Source organism: Camellia sinensis, unplaced genomic scaffold, assembly GCF_055761805.1.
Source record: "Camellia sinensis isolate YWXY unplaced genomic scaffold, ASM5576180v1 Unanchor3, whole genome shotgun sequence".
NCBI lineage: Eukaryota > Viridiplantae > Streptophyta > Magnoliopsida > Ericales > Theaceae > Camellia > Camellia sinensis.
The window spans coordinates 7,061,099-7,084,065 of NW_028129178.1; the positions used below are offsets into that span (position 1 = coordinate 7,061,099).

Sequence of the window (22,967 nt, forward strand, 5' to 3'; positions counted from 1 at the left end):
ATTGATGTAGAACCACACCGAGTCAAGATAGGAACTAAGTTGTTGATTCCCAAGTGTGTAACTTAGTGTGAGTTCGTTCTGTAACTGTGTAGGGTTAGCATCCGAGAACGCTCATTAGCTGCTTATAGCCCAGTGCTCTGTGAGTAACAATGTTGTAAAGATATGTTCAATTATGAATATTTTCTAAATGATCAACTGTTCTGTTTACTGAAACGTTACTGTTTAATGAACAAATGTTTGTCCTATTTGTAAATTGTATTGTGGCATCCTTAGCAACTTACTGTTACTGCTACTATCACAGAGATCTCTGTCGGTTCCCATGTTTGGAACCACTACTATTTACCGTTATGATGGCCATCAACTGACTGTTCGGTCTGTTAAGTCCTACTGTACTATTTTGCTATTGGATATACCACATATGACTGCTATGGTTTCTAAATGACTAATATGACTGTTTAATTACTGAAAGGACATTCATTCTTAACCTCTTTACATAGTTGTTATTCACTGGGTTTTAGCTCACTGTTTATATTTATATGTAGGTGTTCAGGCACCGGATCGATGCTAGAAGCGTCAGGTTAACTCCCTTTTTGCCAAGCCAACCATTGTGCCTCACCTCGAGGTTCCAAGTCTGACCGAGCTAAGGCTGTTTTAGGGTGTCAAAGTTTCACCCTTCCGTCTCTGTTTTGTAATACTGTTTAAGACTTGTACTGTATTGTGCTAATTAGGGATTTGGTCCATAACCTGGATGTTTGTACATATGGTGTATATATGTTTTGCTTATAAATGTGAATATGTTCAGAAAAGTCTTTTTGCATATAAACTGTCACAGCTCATTGGACATCTTTTATTTACTGCTTTGGCTTTCGCCAGCCCCTTACTCTGTATTACTGTCATTACTGTTAAGCAGGCCTTCGGTAATCACGGATTACTGGCCGGTTACGATGCTTAAACCCATAGGGGAGGGTTTGGGTCGTGACAGTATATTTGTCTCAATAGACCAAAGGTCGTTTTGAAAAAGAATATATTAGACCAAATGTCGTTTTGACAAAGATTATATTGGATCCAAGGTCGTTTTGAATATGAATATGTTGGACCCAATGTCGTTTTGTCCCTTTGATATGTTTCAAGTATAATGGACTAAACCCGAGGTCATTTCGCTTCGTTATGATCTACTTAAGTCTGTTATGAATGGGAATAATATTCCACATGTAATATGTATAAGTATGATTTATTTATATACGAATCCCATTCATTAACCTCTTTACTTTGATATTATTTACTAAGTTTTCGCTCACTCTTTATATATATGTATGTAGGTGAGCAACCGGTTGCCCAACCTTAGAGTCTACCCAGGAGAAGCTTGTGGTTTTGAGATGTCAACTTTGGTGCCTCTTCTTAGAGGCTTTTGTTTCTTTTGTTTTGATCTTTTACTTTCTTTTGTTGGTCATGTTTAAGGTCATGTTTGACCATGTCTGTATATAAGTTTTTATTTTTGTATGGTTATGATATATGTATGATTTTGGACATGTGAGATCTCTTGATATATGAATATGTGTGAGTTATTAATGTACAAAATGTTTTTGTTTATGCCATTTATATACAAGTTCATTGGATAAATTTTTTACATTTCTACTTCCGCTTCTGACCCCATACAATTAAATGTAATATGATTTCTGTCCAAAGTTGTAAGTAATCTCATGATTATTAATCGATTATGATCCAAACCTCTAGGAACGGGTTCAGATCATGACAATTGTGATGTGTTCAGAGAAATTTCAAAAAAAATCAAATAAGCCACACCCACCCAACCCCTCTCTCTCTCTCTCTCTCTCTCTCTCATATGTTTGGGATTCTCTTCCCAAAATGAGCTCTTTGATTACTTTATGTCTCATTCCAAGAACAATTTTCTGAGTTATAATTAAATATATATATATATATACATTATAATTAAACAAAATATGAGACATAATTAAATAATTTATTAGTCATAATTAAAATAAAATTATAACTAAAGAATAAAATTGATTGTAATTAAAAAATAAAATAATATAAGTAAAAATACATATAGTACATCTTTTTTTAAACGAGTGTATTAGAATTTCCCAAAGAATTTTTACAAGGCATTTATTTGCTGCATGACTTTGAGTAGTATAGTACAATGGCGAGTGACTGAGGTTGCTGTCATAGCTTGGACCCATTATTACCTGAAGACTGGAAGTGCAATTGATGTATGCTTCTACACACAGAAAGCTCTCTTATTCAAACAAACACAGGGAAGGTAAAGCGCACTCTGTGTCTCTCTCATGGTCTATGTTTCTGCTCATAATGACTCACAAATATAAATTCAGGCGAAATTGAAAAACACAGCACTGTGGCTTTCTAGCAAACAAAGGCAAAAGTTGAGAAATTGAAACAGATATCAAGTCGATTGAAAAATGGGTAATTCATTGAACAAGTTGATTTTATATTGAAAGGTCAAACTTACAAAACTCTACAATCAATGGTGGGAACAAAAGTGAATCACCCCTTTGAACAATGAACAAAAATGAAACTATAAAAAGTCCCCAGACAACCTTCAGAAAGAAGGAAATAGGGATGGAAAATTTGAGATCAATGTAACACAGAACTTAATAAAATTAAAAATAATTACAAGTGCCAACACAAGCCTACAAGTTCTCTACCCCATCAGTTCTTGAATGTTGAGATCCCAACCCAACTCCATGGCAAAATCATGATTCACAGCTCTCCTCACTTGCAGATTCAAACAACCATTTGAAAGGTCGCGAATCATCAGCGGTGGTACCTTTGTTGGTGAACACAGACTAGCATAGCTTATTGGAAAACTTCGGCAATAGCTACCAAGCATAATAACAATTAGCCTATAAATTCACATTATGATGCTTCCTCTGTGAAACCAATTGGATCAAATCAACATTCTCCTCTATAATATACACATGAGAGAGAAAGGGTACCTCAGGAACCCACAAGCTCATCATTTCCATATGAACAACTTGTTAATTCCCTTCATTGTATTGTTCTTGTAAGCTTACACTTGGAAATGAAGATAGTAGCTGTGTAATTTAGACTACACAGCTTCAAGAGCTCGGCTGACCGTTGCTTCAATGCGGGATTGCAACCGCTCTGAATTACCAGTAGGAGCTTTGCAGCGAGGCCTGCATCGATGGCGAGCGGTGCACATTCTTCAGGGGCAAGCTTGCAGACAACCCACAAGATCGAAAGCGCCAATTGAGTGATTTTCTCTGAAACTTTCATTAACAACATGACCATGTTAGGAATGGTGTTGGGACAATCCTTGAGAGCCAATCTACCCTCTGGAAGAGTTATCAAAAATTCAAGGATGTGAAGGGCTAATTCTAAACACTCAGCATTCAAATTGGGCAAAAGCTCAACTATCTGAGGAATAGCCCCAATGCTCACTACTGAATTCCTCACCGATTCGTGCGAGCAGATCATCTTGAGTAATCCGAGTCCTGCCAATACTCCAATTGGGTGTCTCTTATCTTTAACTAATCTCAACAACCCTACCAAGAGGCTCAAACTCGACACGATTTCTGACTCGAAATCCTTCCCAGCCATCAACATTTGGATCAATTTCGTGCAATTGATCTTTGTCTCAACCGACCCTTCATTCAACATGTCCACCATTAACGATACCTTGGCAGGTTGCATCAAATTCGTCTTTGAATCCGAATCAAGATCCAAATTCACAAGAATCCCAATTGCCTCGGACCCAACTGCGTGCGTAGTGAACCGACCCAACAATGAAGAAATTAGTCCAATTCCACCATTGTCGACCACTGTTTTCTTCACTGAATCATGAGCAGTGACGACCTGTCTAAGGTCCTTGAGTGCTTGAACTCTGGCTTGACCTTTAACCTTCTTCAGAGTCTCCAAAAGCTCCAAAGCCCTTCCTTGAACATCCTCTGACCTCTTCTTCACCGCCAAGTACTTCTGAGAAAACCAACTGTAGATTAGATGGTGAAGGGTAGTGTTTGGGGTCACCGAATCGTCCCAGAGCTCTTGCATTGTGGTGGGGCAAGTGAAGTGTCCCAAAGAGAACCATTTGAGAATGTTTGATCTCTCGTAGGTCTGCCCAGTGCAGAGAGTCACTGGATCTTGCATTGGCTCCAAAGAAATTGGGCAAATGAAGACACAGGGGACCTCTATTGAATCAAGCTCTGCAATCATCTTTTTCAGATCCAGTTTCTCACCGGTGGCGCCGCCGCCGCAGATAGCCCCGCCTCCGCCGCCTAAAATTCCATCTTTCACGGCGGTTTCCAGATCCAAGACGTGCCCGCCACCGCCGACATCGCATTTCACATCCCCATCTCTCCGACGACTAAATGGCTGATACATAGGCATTTTCACACACCCTTTTGTTGACAAAACTAGGAAAAGAAAAGACTTATCAGAAGAGGAAAAAAAAGACCCAAAACAGAGCAAACCCTTGAAAATCACTCTGAACCAAGCAACAAAAAACAGAAGTATTCTTCGAGGCACATCACGACCATGGAAAAGGACATGAAGCGTGTGGTAGAAAAAAGATTACAAAGAGAAGAGTTTCACACTCTTTTATCTCTCTCTCTCTCTCTCTCTCTCTCTCTATTTCTCTCTCATTGACAATTACAATCAAGAATAGACATCAAAGGGGACATCTTTTCTTCAAGACTGCCTTTTTCTTTTTTTAGCTTTACCTGATCTCTTTATCTGGTCAAAAGATCCGAATTGTTCATTTTCATCATCATCACGACCTAACACATCATGAACATGTAATCTTCTTCTCTAATACCAAAGCTCACTTCCTCTTGAAGCTCAAAAAGAGTGAAATCATTCAAACCCAGATTAGAAAAGAAATCAAAAGGAAGTAGTAATCAAAAGTGAGAGAGAGAGAGAGAGAGAGAGAGAGAGAGAGAAGAAATCATCACAATACAAGCACTCAAAGATGAACAGTGTACACTAAAATTAACAAAGGAAAATGAGGGAATTGTTATAACAAGAAGGAGATTCAGATGATTACATGAAAGAATTGAAAAATCAAGAACAATAAGCCACAGAGAAGGAGGGTGGAAAGAGAGAGGAAAGCAGGAGAAAAGCTATCCCCTCTGTCTATGTACTCCTCTTCTGATCTAGTTTTGGGGCTGGAGCTCAAAACAAAACCCTACAGCAAACAACTGTTTTCTTTACCATTTCTTTCTTTTTCTTTTTTCTTTTTGTTTTTTCAAAAGAGAAAAGATTGCCGGGAGCTACGGGCTATAGCCAGTAACTAGGGCGTTTTGTTTGTGCCCCACACGTGCAGGGCTGTCCAAATTCACAGATATATCCGGTTTTTAATACATGCAGTGGTAACAAATCAAACAATATCCGAATTTTTTAATACTGAAATTTTAGTCACCATCTAGGGTTGCAATGTGGCGGGTCCAACCCAACAATTCAGCTTTAGCTTGCCAAATTCTTAAGTTTTGAAAAGTAATTTCATTTTTTTTCTTCTCTCAATCAATATAACAATGTTACACTTTACCAATATTAAGATAATTAGTACATCAAATTAAAATATCGTTCACCTTATTTGATTTTAATATTTTAAATGTTGAATTTTTTTTTATATTTTTATTTTTAATGAATATTTATAAAATTTTAAATAATTTTTTTTTTTACATTTTAGATAAATCTTACCTAGATAAAATAGAATATTTATAAAAAAAAATTTAAAATCAATAAATATACAAGAGTATAAAAATATATTAAATTTTTATATTTTTGGTATTTACTAATTTTTTTTTAAAAAATTTTTTATAAATATTATACTTTTAAGTGTATTTATGTTAGGTGTATCTAAATATTTTTTTAAAAAAAAAACTTAATTAAAATGTTAAAAAAATTCAATGAAAAAAAAAACAAAACATAAAAAATTCATTTTTTTGAAAAGTGAATCCAAAGAATTGAAACCAAATTAGGTGATTGGTTTTCTTTTGTTTTTAAAATTTATTTTTTGAATTTAAAATAATGAAAATCATTTTGACAAAAATAAATATTTAAAAAATATTTTGTGAAAATCATAATGAGTTATCAATTTATTTATGAAACAAGCTTTTAAATTTTTTTACAAAACATATTTTAAAAATCAAAACAAACAAGATGAGTAACATTTGAGCTAAAATTTATAAATTCAAATTAAATTTGAACAATCATAATGCAATGTATTAGAATTAATATGCATAATTTTAGTTAATTTTTTTTTATTATGTTTCATGTTTGTAATTTTTGATTTTTTTTTTAATTTAAAAAAAAACGCAACGTATTGTTTTAAGCAACTAAAAATGATTATTTTTATGTTGAATTTAAACAACTTAAACTTCCAAATTTCTTCAGATAAATTTTAATTCAAATTCAAAAATAATTTCATGTTAGATATTAGGTTGAAATTGAACTTAAATAATGGAATTAACTCGAGCAAATTTATCAGGCATTCATCCCTAGTCATAATATTCTCATTGAGATTCCTCTACAAGTTAACTCAAAGAAGTTGCATCTCTAACCATGATGCAATGTATCATGCTGCTGACATAAAATAAAATAAAATGTGTTTGCTCATGCACTAATATGGTAGCATTAGCTAAGTATGATTAAATCTATAAAATTACATAAAATATATTTTTGTGGTTTTCTATAAACTAGAGACAATCACCTTGTTTAATTTCAAAAATTTGAGTATTTTGTTCTTCGTATTTTTTTTGTTTCACTATATTTTTTAATATTTTAAGATTTTTTTTAATATTTAAATACACCTAACATAAATACATTAAAATATAATATTTGTGAAAAAAATCTTCAAAAAATTCAATATATTTTCAATACCAAAGATATATACATATATATATAAAGTTCAATATATTTTCGTATTCATGTGTATTTATTATTATTTTTTTAAATATTTTTTTATAAATATTTTACTTGTTAGGTACATTTAAGTTAGATGCATCCAAAAAGGAAATATATATATATATATATTAAAAAAAAGTGGTTAAAATATTTAAAAAAAATCACTGAAAACAAAAAACACACAAAAAATATAAAACAAATTAATTTCTAGAAAATTTGAGTTCAAAAATTTGAACCAAATAAGGTGAATAATTTTTCTACATTCAGTTCTTTAGGATTAGATTAGCAATCCTACCATCCTATGAGAATGCTGATAGAAGAGTGCAAAATCTAAACTCTATATACGTAATTTATTATTATTTCCAACTCAATCCACAAATCAAAATGATTAGTAAGACAATTCTCAACACATTATGACAAATCAATTCTCATGTTCAATGGAATTGATTTAGTTTTAAACTCTGAAATCAATAGATGGAACACGATATTTTAACGTGGAATTCACCAATTTTCAGTTGGAGTTCACCAATTGCAATTGTCAAAAATCAGGGGCCATAAAGGCTAAGCAAATTTACTAAGAAAAATCATAAAGATTACAATAGGACATCTTACCCAATCTACCTCCCAATGAATCCACACTTGGTTGATCTAGAGACACTATGCTATCTTCAATCCTATTTGCTTTCAAGATTTGTAGCTTAAAACGTGGTTCGGATTCCATTGAAATAACGCTGAAGAATGATCACAAACGAATATTCCTTGAATTGTTCATCAATTACATGAGATGTATAAGATACATCACTCAATTATCATGAAAAAACTCAAAAAACTCATTCTTATATCACACTGTCTATATTTAGGTGCTTGCAAAGAGAATTTCAGAAGAGTTGAATTGAGATTTGAAGAGTTGGAACTGTTATAACAAATTGAGATTGAGTTGATCATTCAAGCAGTGTTTCTAGATATGTAATTGTACCAAACTTGAATACTTGAATAACTTGAGAAATTGAGTCTTTGCTTAAATGCACCTTTCTTCACTCAAGCGACGAATGCAGCCATCTAGTACTTCAAAAACTCATACTGAGAAACTATAAGCCTAAAAAAGTTCATTCGGGTGCACCTTTGGTCACTCGAGCACGAAAGCAAAGCTTGCAGGATCTCATATCAAAGATTGAGATACTGTAAGACTAGAAAAGATCACTCAAGCACACTTTTGATTGGTCGAGTGGTCTATGGAATTTTGCAATTATTATGAGGCAATTAAAATTGATAACCAAAGGTATGATTCACATTCTAAACACTCAAGAACCTCACAACAATACATTGGAATAATATGAATACAACTCAAAAATATTTGTCATGTGGGATTTTCAAAACAAGAGTCGTAACAAGGGAGACTCATTTTATCACCACCCAACATAATATTAGTGGAGCTTATAGACTATTAATTTAATTTCACCCAAACATCACCTTAGTCGAAATCTTTTTTCTTGAAAAAAAATATTTTTTCTAAAATTAAATTGAGATATTTTTAAGGGTAAATTACACTTCCCTCCTCTGAGGTTTCTAACAAATATAGGGACTTCCCCATGTGATTTCAATAATAACAAAAACCTCTCATACTTTTGCTAACAATATCAACATTCTCTCAATTAGTTAATTTAGCACAAACGACGTTACTTTCCTATCCAAAATGACCATATAATCCCTAATGACCATATAATCCCTGTGAATTAAGAGAGATAAAAACTATTAAATCAACCAATAAGCTATTTAAATGAAAATTTTCACTCACCTCCCCAAAGGTTTTGTATATATATTATTAAAGATCCATACATATTTTAACATAACACCCTAATAGTTTAACATAAAACCCTAATAAGTAATATTTCACACTATATAAAACGATAAAAAAATTATCAATTTTAATTAATGCATTTATCATTTAAATTTCTTTTTTCTTTTCTTTTTTTAAGTTGACAGAAATGGATTATTTTTTCCCCCAGCAATTTGTCCTACTTATTTATTCATATGCAAGAAATTTATTAAATTGTTAAGATATTATTTACAGATTTTAATTTTTATCTTTGAGTCATTGAATTTCTAGTCGATGCATATTTTAAAAAAAAATTAAAATTTAAAAATGCAAGTTAAATATGCATTGACTAAAAGTTTGATGACTTAAAGATAAAAATTAAAATTTGAGAATAATATATGATTGAGCAAAGATAAAATAAGAATTTTTTTTTAACATATGCATAAATAAGTAATGTAAAGTACCTGGAAAAAAATAAATCTATTTATTTTAACTTTAAAAAAATTCAAATAATAAATGCATTACTTAAAATAATAAATTTTAGGTTATTTATGTGGTGTATGCCTTATATTAAATTATTAGGGTGTCATCTAACATTAATTTTAGAGAAATTATTTATTTTTAGGTATTTTATCAATAAAAATTAAGTTTTTCTTTTCATTAAATGATTTAAGGGTAAATTACACTTACATTCCCTGAAATTTTGGTTTAATACATATCATTCCCGAAATTTGGGAAATTATACTAACCCCTCGTCATTATAATTATTTAGACGGAATTAACATTGGTGTAAAAAAGATATTGAATTCATACACTCTTTTGTTCTTACTTTTCTTTACTTCTTTTATTTTATTTTATTTTTCCTTTGCTTTATTTTTTCTAATGTAATTTCTTTTATTTTTTTACTAAGAATTGTTACATTTTATATAAGTAGGGGGTTTGTAACATGAGATTGTTAACCACAGGGATGAGAATGTAATGTCTATAACGTTAAGGAATAGGATGTAATCAGACCAAATCTGAAGAAGTGTTAGTGTAATTTACCTATGATTATTTAATAATGTCTTAACAATTTAAAATTTTTATTTAATATTGAATGAAATTTAAGAATTTTATTAAATAATTATAAAAAATATATAAATTTTTAATAATATATATACAAAACTTAGGAGAGGTGAATAATTTTTTTTATTTGAATAGATAAATTGATTAATGGATAATTTTATTATTTTTAGTATAACATCAATAAATTTTATTAAATAGAAAATCTTGACAATAATTTACTAAATAAAATAAATTAATTAATATAATTATTGAAATGACAAGACCTTATGATTGTCAAAAAGGCATGGAAGGTAGGTGTAATTTACCCAATTTTTAAAGTGGAAGTTGGAAGTCCGTTCGGATGAGGGACCGACAGAGAGAGCGTGCCTTTCGTAAAGTGCCAGCTCAGCAGTTTGACTGGTTTTTTTAGGGGTTTGACTGTACTAACAATTTATGCATCGAATTGAGGGGCGTTGAGCTTTGACTGCTTTTACGGGTGCGTGTCCGTTGCCTCCCCACCCTCCATGCAGCAGTAGATGCTCTGCTTTTAAGCGATACCGACACGTGGCGGTGGGAACCGTGCGGTCTGACCCGTTCAGCCTGTTTCGCTTCGAGGGGGGCTCACTCACTCACTCACAACCTCACACTGATGAATCTGATGCTTTGTTTAACTATTTATTAGTTGGTGGTGTAGTTGTTTATTGCACGATTAATTGTTTAATTAGACTACTGGGAAAGTAGAAATTTGACTAATATATTTCTTTTGTTGTTCAGTGTTGACCTAATCGAGACCCTAGATCTCATTGCCTTTTCTACCCAGCTATTTTTATGAAAATAATGTTACATGTATTAATTAATAATATGATATAATTTTAAATTTTTTTAATATTTATAATTTATATAACGGTGGTGTTATATGCACTAATTAGTATATATACTAATATACCAACGAATATTATGATATCATTAATGACCCATATTTATTATATAAATTACAAATATCTAAAATCTCTAAAATTATATCATTAGTATACTTGTGTGTACATTAATTAGTACATATAGCACTATTCTTTGTATAATAGGTGGGGTCAATAATAATGTCATAACTAAAGTTAGTACACTAGTTAGTATATTAAATAGTGGTGCTACATGCATCAAATAGTGTACTAACTAGTGTACCAATATTAGTTATGACATTGTTATTAACTCCACTCATTATACAACTTACAAATACTAAAAATCTTTTAAATTATGACACAACATTAATTAGTACACTAATTAATGCATATGACATTATTAGAGGGTAAAATGTTCAATTATTTAATGTATAATAAATTAAGGGCATGGCTTCTGTCCAGTCCTTAATAAATTATTTAATGTGTAGAACTCGTCGAGTACTATATGCCTGTAAAAAATCACGTTAATCGGAAATCGATAGTTATTTGATCAAAACAGATTTTTGTCAACCGTTAATTTATTCACCGCCCATTTTTTTTTTACACAAAACTGATTTGATCACATAGCTATCGATATCCGATTATCGTGATTTTTTACAAGCATATAGTACTCGACGAGTTCTACATATTGGACAGTTCAGATTATCAAAACGGGACTCGTGGTGGGCCTCCACGGGCCCAACAGCATTGTGCAATGTCTATTCTAACATATTATTATGTATAGAATTGTGCAATGTTTTCAAAACCGAACCGGTGAGCCAACCAGAAAAGGGACTGAATGGACGGGTTACTAATTCAATCGTCGGATCAAAGCGGTCGAACGGTAACGTCATAGTTAATATTATATAATTAAAAAATATAACTATAAATTATAAATAAATAAAAATATATATAAATAATCAAATAAAAATAAAAATTGTTGCTAGTATTTATTAATAATATTTAATAAAATCATTCCCTCCAAACAATATTTATTAATAATATTTAATAAAATCAAATAAAAGTCACTTACTTCAAAGAAATTAAATTTTTTAAACATTCCCTCCAAACAAATTTATTGAATGCTAGATTTAATTTTGGAAGGAAATGAAATTTTCAAACCTCCCTCTAATCAATTCAAATAATTTGATTGAATCTCACATAGAATTTTGTAGGTTCTCTTTAAAAAATCTTTTCCTATAAATAGGAATAGACTTTCATAATTTTCTCAAGCGTTCAATGAGACTCTTCTTTATGAGAGGAGACTCTTGAAATAAAAATTTTTAGTCAAAATTTTGATATATATATATATATATAAATATATAAGAAAGAAAGAAAGAAAATAATTATAAAAAAAAAAAAAGAAAAAATTGGACAAAAACAAACCGATCCGTCCCTCTTGACCCGGTCCGAATCATCGATTTTGCCGTTTTGACCACTAGGTCACCGATTTTCACCGATTTTGCACCCACTCTGGGTTTAGGGGGTTGATCGGACTGGAACAAGGTCCGGTTCCCAATTCAACCGGTCCGACCAGCCGGTCCGGTTCGGGTTTGAAAACAAGGGAATTGTGTAAGTTTTTTAAGAGTTATAATAAATTTTGTTAATCATCAATCTAATTATAATTATTAATAAATTTAAAATTATTAACCATTTTTTATGAGTTTGTAAATAATGTATAATTACTTAAAAATTTGGAATCAACATAAAAATAAAAAAAAAATAAAAAGTTAATTTTTTTCATTTTTTTCAAATTTATATTAAAATTTAGAAAAATTAGTCTAAAGTCCATCTTCCATTTTTAGTAATGGAAGAGATCCACAATATTATTTTTTGATGTCTAAGGTCCCTCCCATCTATCATAGAGAAATTTGATATATATATCTCATGCTTTGTGTGTGTCTCTCTCACTGCTCTCTTCCACTCCTCTAAATCACTTATTTGTCTTTCTTTGCCTTCCCTATTTTGAGAGGGTGAAGATCTCAAAGTGAAAAATATTTGTAAGAATTTGGGAAGATCTCTAGAGAAAGGGAAGGCCAGAGAAATTTCCAAAATTTCTCTGGAGAGTGGGAAGGTTAGGGGAAGGTCAGAGAAATTTTCAAAATTTCTCTAAAAAATCCAGAGAAATTCTTTCAAGAATTTTTCGGTTGAGATTTTCTCTATGATAAAATAGGTAGAGTTGAATCTGCTGTTCTATTGATTTGATACATTGCCCCAGAGAAATTCTCTCAGTCTAGAGAAATTACCTTCCAACCCAGAGAAATTCACAAAAAGTCAGTGAAAATACCCTTCTAGTCTAGAGAAATTCACAAAAACTGAGAGAATTTTGAAATTTTCTCTATAATGTGTCTAGAGAAATTCTCTGAATTGAATTTTCTCTTGATCGAATTTTCTTTAGATTGATATTAAGGGACCTTAGACATTATGAAAATATTGAGTGTCCTTTATGCTATAAAATCATAATATCAGGGACCTTAAAAAAAAAAAAAAAACCGCTTAAAATTTCTTTACTTTTTAGCTCCAACAATATAGAAGGATCTAAAAGGTCCGAGTAATTTTTTTAAGATTATAAATGAAATTCACTATTTAAAAAAAAAAAAAAAACTAACTGAAAAAATGAGTTCTTTTGGTACTTTTTTTTTTAGGTGAACTCTTTTCAAAATTATTTTATTTTCTTATTTTTTTTATACATCTAGTCAAGTAGAATATAAAGGTACAAATAAAAAAAAAAATTACTGAAAAAGCTAACCTCAAACTTTGTTAATCATATTGTTAACCATTACTATTAAGTCGCCCTAGTTGCACCCAAAAATTAGGTTGGGGACCTTTAATTTAATAAAACATTTTTATTACAATTACGTCCATATTTAAAATAACAAAAAATACTCGATATTGAAAAAATTGCAAATTAAAGTGTCTTGGACATCCTATTGATAATAAGCCTGTGTTTGGCAAGTGAGTTTGTAGGCTTTTTTGGCTATTTTAGCCACAAAAAACAAAATAGGCTATTTTAGCCATAACAAACAAAACATCACATCCAACCCATAATCATTACATTCTTCTCTCACAAAAAAACTTAAAAAAGCCAAAAAGCCAAAAAGCCCTTCCCAAACCAAACTTTTAAGCCCAGGCTAAAATAGCCAAAAAAATCAAAAAGCCAACCCACTTCCCAAACGGAGGCTAAGTCTCAATCTTCCATTTTCTATTCTCTTCTTACTTTTTTCACTTTAGATCTTCATCTAGGGGTGTACACGGATCAAATTGGTCTAGATTTAGAGCAAATCAAGAATCAGTTCCTATGGTCCTAGAAATATTGAAGCCGTAACCGAACCGTTAAACTTGTGGAATCAGACTAGAACCGAAGCATTGAAATCGGTTTTGTTTCGGTGCACCTTTATGGGTTTAAAAATTTTATATAAAAATAAATATGATATATATATATATATATATTAAGTTAATAAACAAACTAATAATAATTAGTTTGGTTAAATTGGTTAGAGTTTATCAATTTCACAATGAAGATGAAGACTGATGTTCAAGTCTGATAAGAAACTTTTATATTTTAATTTTTACATTAAAAAATATATAAACATATATGTCACGGTCTGGTCGTGTTCCGTTCAGAATTGTAACCGAAGTCTTGGAACAGGGAATCAGACCGATTTGAACAGTTCCATCATTTTTAGAACCAGAACCATAATCAAAACTAATAAAAATCAAACCAAACTGGTAGTTTTGACCGGTTTATCAGTTCCACCAGTTTTTTGTACACCCCTATTTTCCTACTCAATCATATTTTGCTTAAATCCATTATTCTTACATTCTATTTCATATTGAAGTCAACAATGGATAATGAATAAGACATTTTCAGACAGTTTTTTTTTATTATAGACAAATGAAAGTTTTCTATTCATATTCATTGTTTTTGGTTGTTGGGTTTAAGAAATTTGTTTGAAAATTCAATACTAAACAAATTATATTTATTTGAAAACTTGTTTCTAGACAAAGTTTATATATGGCATTGTGTTTTCGAATTAATGGTCATTGTTTAGTATTTAATATCTGAATAAATTTTCTATGTTAAGTTCTGTGTTTCCGAACATTTAATTTTCTCAACCTTTTCAAAAAAATCAAAATCAAAAAGCACCAAATTGATAGAATGCTAAAATACCCTAAAACAATGGGGGTTAGAGACAGCGAGTGTGTCATCGACGACAAGGGTTTGGCGATGAAGGGTTGGCTCTGCCGTGTAGGATGATTTGCCTTTGTTGTAACTATTAGACTAATGGGATATAGAAAATAGGTTTTTAGTATATTTCTAGAGTTTTTAGGGCTATAATAGGTATTATCTGGAGTGTCTAAGAGAATATATAAAAAAAAAAATTTAACTAATTTTAAATTAGAGTGTTCAAAGTAATGGAGTGCTTAACTTAATTTTTAAAGTGCATTTAGAAACACTCCTATTAACATGGCTAGCTCTAAATACACTCCAATTATTAAGTTGAGCACCCCAATTCTCTAAACGTCCCAACCAAAAATTTGAACAACAATGCTATAGACCTCCAAAAAATACATTCCCCACAACCTTTACTCACCTGTGATTGGTTCAGGAAGGAAAAGGGAAAAAAAAAAAAACAAAAACACATAATTAGTCCACATCATTTTAGAATCATGGAGATCTCCAACTTTGGAAGTCTCAAGCATTTTTAAAATTTGAATTTAGTAATCACTCGAGCCACCTCTAGCGCCCCCATTTTGCTGCACATACTTCACTTATTTTCCCATATCAACTCCGGCTGCACTCAATAACAAAATTCAATAATGCTAAAAATTCATATTTTGTACTCATAAATGAATTCATAATGATGTAGTATGAATAGTGGGTCTCATATTATTTAACATTTAATCAATCAAAAACTGATGCTTGTCAGATTATACCATTATAGATTAAATTGTGAAAAATTTATGAGAGTTTCAAACATTTTCTAACAAAATTTATGTACAATAATAGGCCCATGTCATAAATAAATAAAAAAAACCATTGCCACCAAACGCAAACACGCAGCATTTTGAATCCAGAGTGTTTGGTGCATGATCAAGCGTTAAATAAAAAAAATGCTACTGTAAGTATATATATATATATATTAAAATATTAAAAAATAATATAAAATATTTAGTATACATATGAGTATGCATGAAATGTATTGAATTTTATTTCTTTTAAACAATATTTAATCCTAATTGAATACCTAATAAATGATTATTTAAGTACGGTATGAATATTATTCTTCTTAAAAATCATAACTATTATGTTCCTATCTATATTTTTATTTTCAATTGAGCAATCTTTTCTTATTAGATGGTCACATGTAACTATTAGTCTTTTTAAGTTATGGATTTAACAATCTTGTTGGTAGGGCGTTCATGAAATTAATTTTTTCAAAAATTTTGAAAATAAGAATACATTTGAAAATTTTAACTTTAAATTTTTTTAAATTTATTTTTTTTAAGAATATGGCAATAGTTTTAATTTTGGAAAACTTGGTGAGAAGTTCCTTTAAAAAGAAAATTATCTTTAGAAAAAGGACATAACAACCTTTTTTAGTTGCTTAAGTCAATTTTTTTTTTTTTTTAAAGTCAAAGGACATGTTTGTACATAAGAGTAATTTCCAGACTTTTTTGCCCTTCTAAACAAGCGCACATGTTTCTTCAACACTAATAAATGACTGAGAGAATCCCATCATCTTCTCAGACCTCTCTTTCGTGGTCACAATCTCAATCTTCTCTTATCTTCTCTTTTACTCTTTTCATGTCCTCATGGTGTAGTCAACCTATCTAGAGTAACGATGACGAGTCTAGCAACAGTGGAAAAGTAAGAAGAGTTCTCTAGCGACGCCTTAGCTTTGTTTCAAATTCATCTTAGATTCGTATGAAAATTTGCTTGCCAAACAAAGTTGTAGAAAAAGCAATGATAAGGATCTTTTGTTGAGAAGAAAATGTACGTTGCCTGAAAAGTTCTGCTATGAACGTCATTGTTATTGATTGCTACTAATTTTCAAGTTCAAAAACCATAATAAAATATTACTGTCACGAGATAGTGAAATTTTATAGTCATGAAATAGTGAAGTTTTATTATTTTTTCAAACATTAAACAGTAAAATTTAATAATTGTAGACACTTCATTTTTTATCAATCTCAAGACTTAGACGTTATTCCTTGTGCATATGATGATTGTGATTGCATATGTTTGTTTTGAGTGTCCAAAATCCGTGGCGGAATGCCCTGTCTTTGAGCCTTTAAACCTTATTCTTTTCCATGCCTTGTTTTGGACCAAAACTTGGTGTCTGGACCTTTGTGGTGACCTGTCGGCCACCACCACAGGCTGTCGGCCATGTTCCAAGGTTGTCGGCCAGTGGTGTGGCCGGTCGGCCACCACCAGTGTCTTTTCCAAATATTTGTTGACAGCTGTGATAGCTGTTGGCTCAATGAGTTGAATCTGCCTACATATGTATGATAGGATGTTTTTAAGCTCAACGCATGTTTTTCTATATATATGGGGGTTCCTCCCCCATTTTGGAGGGTTAGAAATTTTGGGAAAAAAAATCTCTCACTCTCTAGATTTTTCTCTTTCTCTTGCAATTTTGTGTTTAGTTGCTTGTTTTCTCTACACTTTTACATATACTATCTTAATCAAAGTTGCTTCTCTTTGGGCTGAGGTTAGTTGAGACCCTCTTTGAGCTCTAGCAAGTGGTTTTAGCTTAGTTTGGTGCCTAAACTTGAGCTTTGCTTCAAAGGTATAACACTTGCCTTGTTTACTTTGTTTCAATATACTTGTTTTGTCATATTTTCTTACTATTTTGGGGCTGTTTTAAACTGTAAAAAGTTCTGTTTTTGTGACCTAAAAGTGGTGGTTTGAGCCATTTTTAGTTAAAGGGTGGTTCACCATTCTTGTTTCTTAGTTTGTAAAGTTTTTGTGCCTTTATTCATCACTTTCAAACTACTCTTTTTGGGCCTTTTAACCACTGAATTTTCGAGATTTTTCAGTGGTAAAAAACTCATTTTGAAGTCCAAAATTGGAGGGGTTAGCCTCTCCTCCTTGTATCTTGCTTACTAGTCTAGTATGCTCCTTAGTTTAGCCTATTAATCTAGCCATTTCTAGCTTAATTCCAGCATGTTTTAGGACCTGTTTTGGACTAATTTAGGACTGTTTTGAGCTTTTGGCTATATTTGAGCTTTATTTTGTATGCCTCTAGTATAATAGTCCTTACAAGGTTGGTGTTCTAGGCCTTAGACACCTTGTTTGAGTTGATAGCATTTATTTATGCTTTTATCACTCATTTCCAGGACTTAATCATCTCTGCAACCTCCCTCCTTTCTTGGTTTTTGATTTGTTTTGAAAGAGTTCAAACCATTTGCTTGTTAAAAGCATGAAATTGAGGTGTATGTGCTTAATGATTTAATCCCTTTGGGGGTTTATTATCAATGACATGAGGTCTCTTTCATGCCTAAAACAACCTTTGGTTTGAGCCTTCTTTCTATTTAGAGGACTTAATTCACCATTTGGACTGAATGGATTAAAGCATGTAAATGTAATTTAAAAGGGAGTAACTAAAACATGGGACTAAAAGTAAGCAAGATAAGAATTTGGTGTGTTCAATCAGACATTAATTGAACACATGGAACTTGAACCATTTCATACTTGCTAGTGATGAAATGATTTAAGCCGCCAAAGGTCAACCACCTTCCCTTGATCCTTCATGAAAATGAGGGGGTTAGAGTCTCATTTTGCATTTATTGAACTTGCACAATTGGTTTCACAAGCCATCATGCAATGAATTTGCTTGATTAATGGTTTATGAACCAAATCTTGTCTCTCCTTTGATTTCCCCATGAAAAGGAGAGGCAAAGTGTGCAAACAATCCTTAAGAAATATACTGTTTTGCTCTGTTTGCTCTTTGTTGCAGCAAGGAAGTCCAAGTTATTAGTGGCTGACAGCCACCACCAGTAACCGACCGGCCACCAATGGTAGTCGACCAGCCACATGTCGGCCATCCATGAAAGTTGAGCAATGTTGGTAAGGTGAAATAGAGATGTTCTAGAAATGGGCATAATTTTTAGTGTTCAAATGTGCAAACAGAGGCTCGTAGCAGCAAAATAGCGGCTTTTCGGGTGGAAACTGAGCACATGCATGAGCCTCCCTTGCATTTCAAGCTTATTTAACGCTTAAATATCTAGCTTAAATACGTGTTGTAATTAATTAGTTGTAACTAATTAAGAGTTGTAAATAATTAGTTAGTTTAACTAGTTATTCAATTTCAGTTTGTAATAATTAGTTAGCTTAATTAGTGTAGCTAGTTGGTTAGCTTTTATTCATTCGGACCTTCCTTCACAAGGGCGTAATGTTATAATAAGTGTGCGTGCGTGTATGTATGCCTTCTAACCCCACGTCTTTCTCCCTTTTATTTAATCACTTTTTATGGTTATGTTAGGGACATGTTTCGATTAGCATATCGCATGCTTGCATCCATTCATTTGTATTGCGTGCACCGAGGCTCGACGCATCATTCAAACTATATTGTTAGTTTAATACTTATTTGAATACGTGTTTTACCGCATATTATCAAATCGATCCATATGTCATATTAGTATCTGGGCCTATTAATTGCATTATCGCATGTGTTGCATTAGGCATCTTACATAGTTAGGATCATGCATCTTTCTAACTAGTTTCTGTTTTGGCTTGGAGTACTCGATGAGTTTTTACGCTTTAGCATACTTGCATGAGTGTGATTGCCATGTTGCCATGTTTCGCATGTTTGACATGAGGCTATCTGCTTACTTGATTAACTGCTTGAATGCCTGTGGATGGAGGCTTGTTGTTTGAATTGAAACGGTTCAACAAATGTAAGTTTTAAGCCCACTTTGTTGAGTGGCAAATCATGTTTTAAGCCCACTATATTTAGTGGCAAATCCGTAAACTTTAAGCCTACTTGAGGTGGCAAATTCAAACCATTCTCGCAAACAAACATGAGTTGAATTGTTCCAAATTGAGCAAACTGGTCTATACTTGATTGTGCGCATCACATAGTAAAGCTAGATTAATAACTGGAACAAAAGCACATAATATTTATAAAAAATCATATCATGATTGGTAGAGGCCGATCTTTGATCAGGCGAGCGAGGGTGCTCAATTCATGACCTTCCCCTCTCGTACCTAAGTTCCCGAGCCGAGGCAACTTTGGTGATGACGGACATGTGGCCTTTGGCATGAGTCATGCGTTTCCTAAATTTTTCCAAAAAAATAAAATATTTAGGTGGCGACTCTGTATCTGGCAAAGCAGTCTAATTTTGGCGCTTTTGATTCAAAGTCAATTTTTCAAAATGATTTGCCGGATTTGGACTCTTTGGTGTTTATCAGTTTCACATTGCACTTGTGAGATTAGATTCAGAACCACGGGGGTCCGAACTATAGGGCTTCTTTCTGAGCTTTCGAGAGGGGGCGCAAAAAAGGTGAGCCGCAGTTTCTGGCGACTCTGCTGGGGACTTAGAGAACTTGACTCGTACTCATGATATGACTTTTTATTTACACTTATATGTTTCTTTACATTTGCATTTGCATCGGTGTGCCTAAGTCATAGTGTTTGCCATCTGCTATTCCTGAACGGTTTGCCGGAGGCTTGCTTGGAAAAGCTTGCCAAAAGGCTGACCGGTTACGGGCTCTGCCACGATGGGAACACAACCCTTGGATCTAGACTACCATTGTACCGTTTGATCCTTCTTTCACTTTTCGGTGTTAGGTGTGAGAGGTATATTAGGTAGTCTTGCCGAGGTACTTTTTTTGACCAATCGGCCTAGTTGCATGTCAGAAGCCTACAGATTGTTCCAAACTAGGCCAGGTTGCTTACCCGAATTCAGGATTGTGTGAAACACTTTGTTTGAGTAGTGAACCCTAGTTCCTAATGAAACTAGGACAGGGTAACCCTACCCTATCATAGGGGTGTTTTGGCTCCCACTTGACTTTTATATGCTTTTAGAGGAAAACTCTACAGGAATGTATGTATCAGTTGCAAGTCTGGGTATTAGTTATTAAGAAGGCAAAATTCAGTATTGAGCATGGTTCTACGGCTTTGATTACATCAGTGTACTGATTAGAATCTGAGTAGAGGTGCTATGCGATTTCTGATTTTTATTTTTCTTTTGCTTTATTTCTTTTTGCAAGGTAGTTTTTCACTATTGCTTCAGACGATTCTGTTACCCCCCAAGTACTCTAGACTCGAGTGCAAAGGATTTGTAGATCTGGGGATCTTGTCAGGGGACAACCAGTATTTGTTTCACTTGGAGGAGGATCAGACAAAATTCACCAATCCAGCAATCACCTTTTGCTTCGCCTATGCCCAATCAGGCCTAGTCTTCTACTTCTACTCCAGAAAGAGGGTATTCGCCAGTTCTAGTAGCCCAAAATCCTCCAGTCAGTATGGAAGATATGCTTCGTCAGCTCCAGCAGACCATTGAGACTATGTAGCTAGATGCTGCCTGCCAAGCTGAGACCACAGCTTGCCAAGCCGAGGTCGTAGCTCACTAAGCAGAAGTGATAGAAAGGCTTCAGTAACAGTAACCACAACCGGTAGTAGCCTCTGCATCCCATGCACCTCCAGTGGGAATTTCGGCACCCGGGGTCACAGTCAATGTCCAAGAAAATATGGGCATTCTGGCAGATCCAATCCCATTTCAAACCTGCAAGGCACCAGTTTACCAAATGGAGGTGCCATTTGAATTTGAGGTTGACCCCACTGCACTGAAGGTCAACAAGCCAGAAAAGATCTTCAAGCGGGTGTAGGGCATGAATTCAATCCCTGATATTGAGGATGGATACACTGACTCGGTAGTGACTCTGCCGGATAGATTCAAGATGCTGCACATAGACCGGCTTGACAACTCCGGAGAATCTATGGTCCATCTACGTTTATTCTCTAACATCCTATGACCAATGGGTCTCACTAGATTACAGAAGTTGTCATTTTTTGGCTGAACCCTGTCGGGTATAGCAGCTATTTGGTATGCCAAGCTTGAAGACTCTGTGAAGAGAAATTGGGAGGAAATGACCAAGGCCTTCATCGCGCAGTACTTCTACAACACCCAGATCGAGGTCACTTCTCATGATCTTGAAGCCACCTATTAGGAGCCAAATGAGGGTTTCTCGGATTTTGTGACTCGGTGGAGGGCCACGGCCTCTATGATGACTATCCGGTCGTCTAAAAAGAACCAAATCAGAATGGTGGTCCGCAACTTGCAAGGGAGACTTTTACAGAAGATGATAGTCTTGCCTTTGTTTACATTTGCTGAGATCCATGAAATAGCGGTTCAAATTGAGGATGCAATGAAGCAGGGTCTGATAGACCATGAGAAGGAACAGCCCGAAAGGGCCTTTACATGCAGCTCCAATGCAAACACGAGCGGTAGCACTTCTATACGGCCTTCAGATGTGAGCATGGTCACCACCACACCCAAAATTGCCAACCCGTTTGCCAACACCTCCAACACAACTTCACAAACCTCGAGCCATCAAGCCCGAAACCAAAGGGTCTTCACCTCGCTTTATATGACTTTGTCTAAAGTCTTAGGGGTCCTAATAAAAAAGGGACATCTTAAGCCGTTAGAACAACACCCACCACCCGATTTTCTCTCTCTAAAACAAAACTCGGCCAAATATTGCACTTTTCACCAGCAGCACGGTTATGACACTGATCAGTGCTTCAGACTGTGTCATGAGATTCAAGATCTCATTGACAATAAGGTGATAGCACCTCCCCAAAAGCCAAACATCACCAGAAATCCTCTCCTATCACATAACCAAGTCTCTCCACCCCGGCAAATAAACCTTATCCACACACTAGCCGTCCCTTATGACCCCAGTATATATATCTCCCCTTCCCACTTACCTAAGCCAGCGTTGTTCATCCGAGATAGCACAGACTTGTGCATGATGAGCACGTCTTCACTCCAACCCGAACTAGTGGTGGTGATAGTGGAAGATAAATGGAGGTCAGCCTTGGTAGAGAATGCTAGTCCATTGCCCGAGGGCTTTGAGAACTTATCTAAGGGGATGTATAACCCGAGCTGCTATATTGTGCCAATCAATCAAGCTAGTGTTTCTAGTTGGGATGGAGGTCAGTGTAGTTCAAGAAGATAGACCAAGTCAGGGATTAGATGATCTAGCCAACCTGGAGGAGGACATGGACAATTTGCAGTTCTTTGATGAGCAAGATTAA

General features: G+C 33.6%; 1 protein-coding gene across 1 annotated transcript; it reads right to left on the reverse strand.

Moving 5' to 3' along the window:
* Positions 1-2,446: 2,446 nt before the first annotated feature.
* Positions 2,447-5,213, reverse strand: LOC114277771 (U-box domain-containing protein 30). Its single transcript, XM_028219722.2, has one exon. It carries the CDS (start codon positions 4,384-4,386, stop codon positions 3,028-3,030), a length of 1,359 nt encoding a protein of 452 aa, XP_028075523.2. The 5' UTR covers positions 4,387-5,213; the 3' UTR covers positions 2,447-3,027.
* Positions 5,214-22,967: the final 17,754 nt, after the last annotated feature.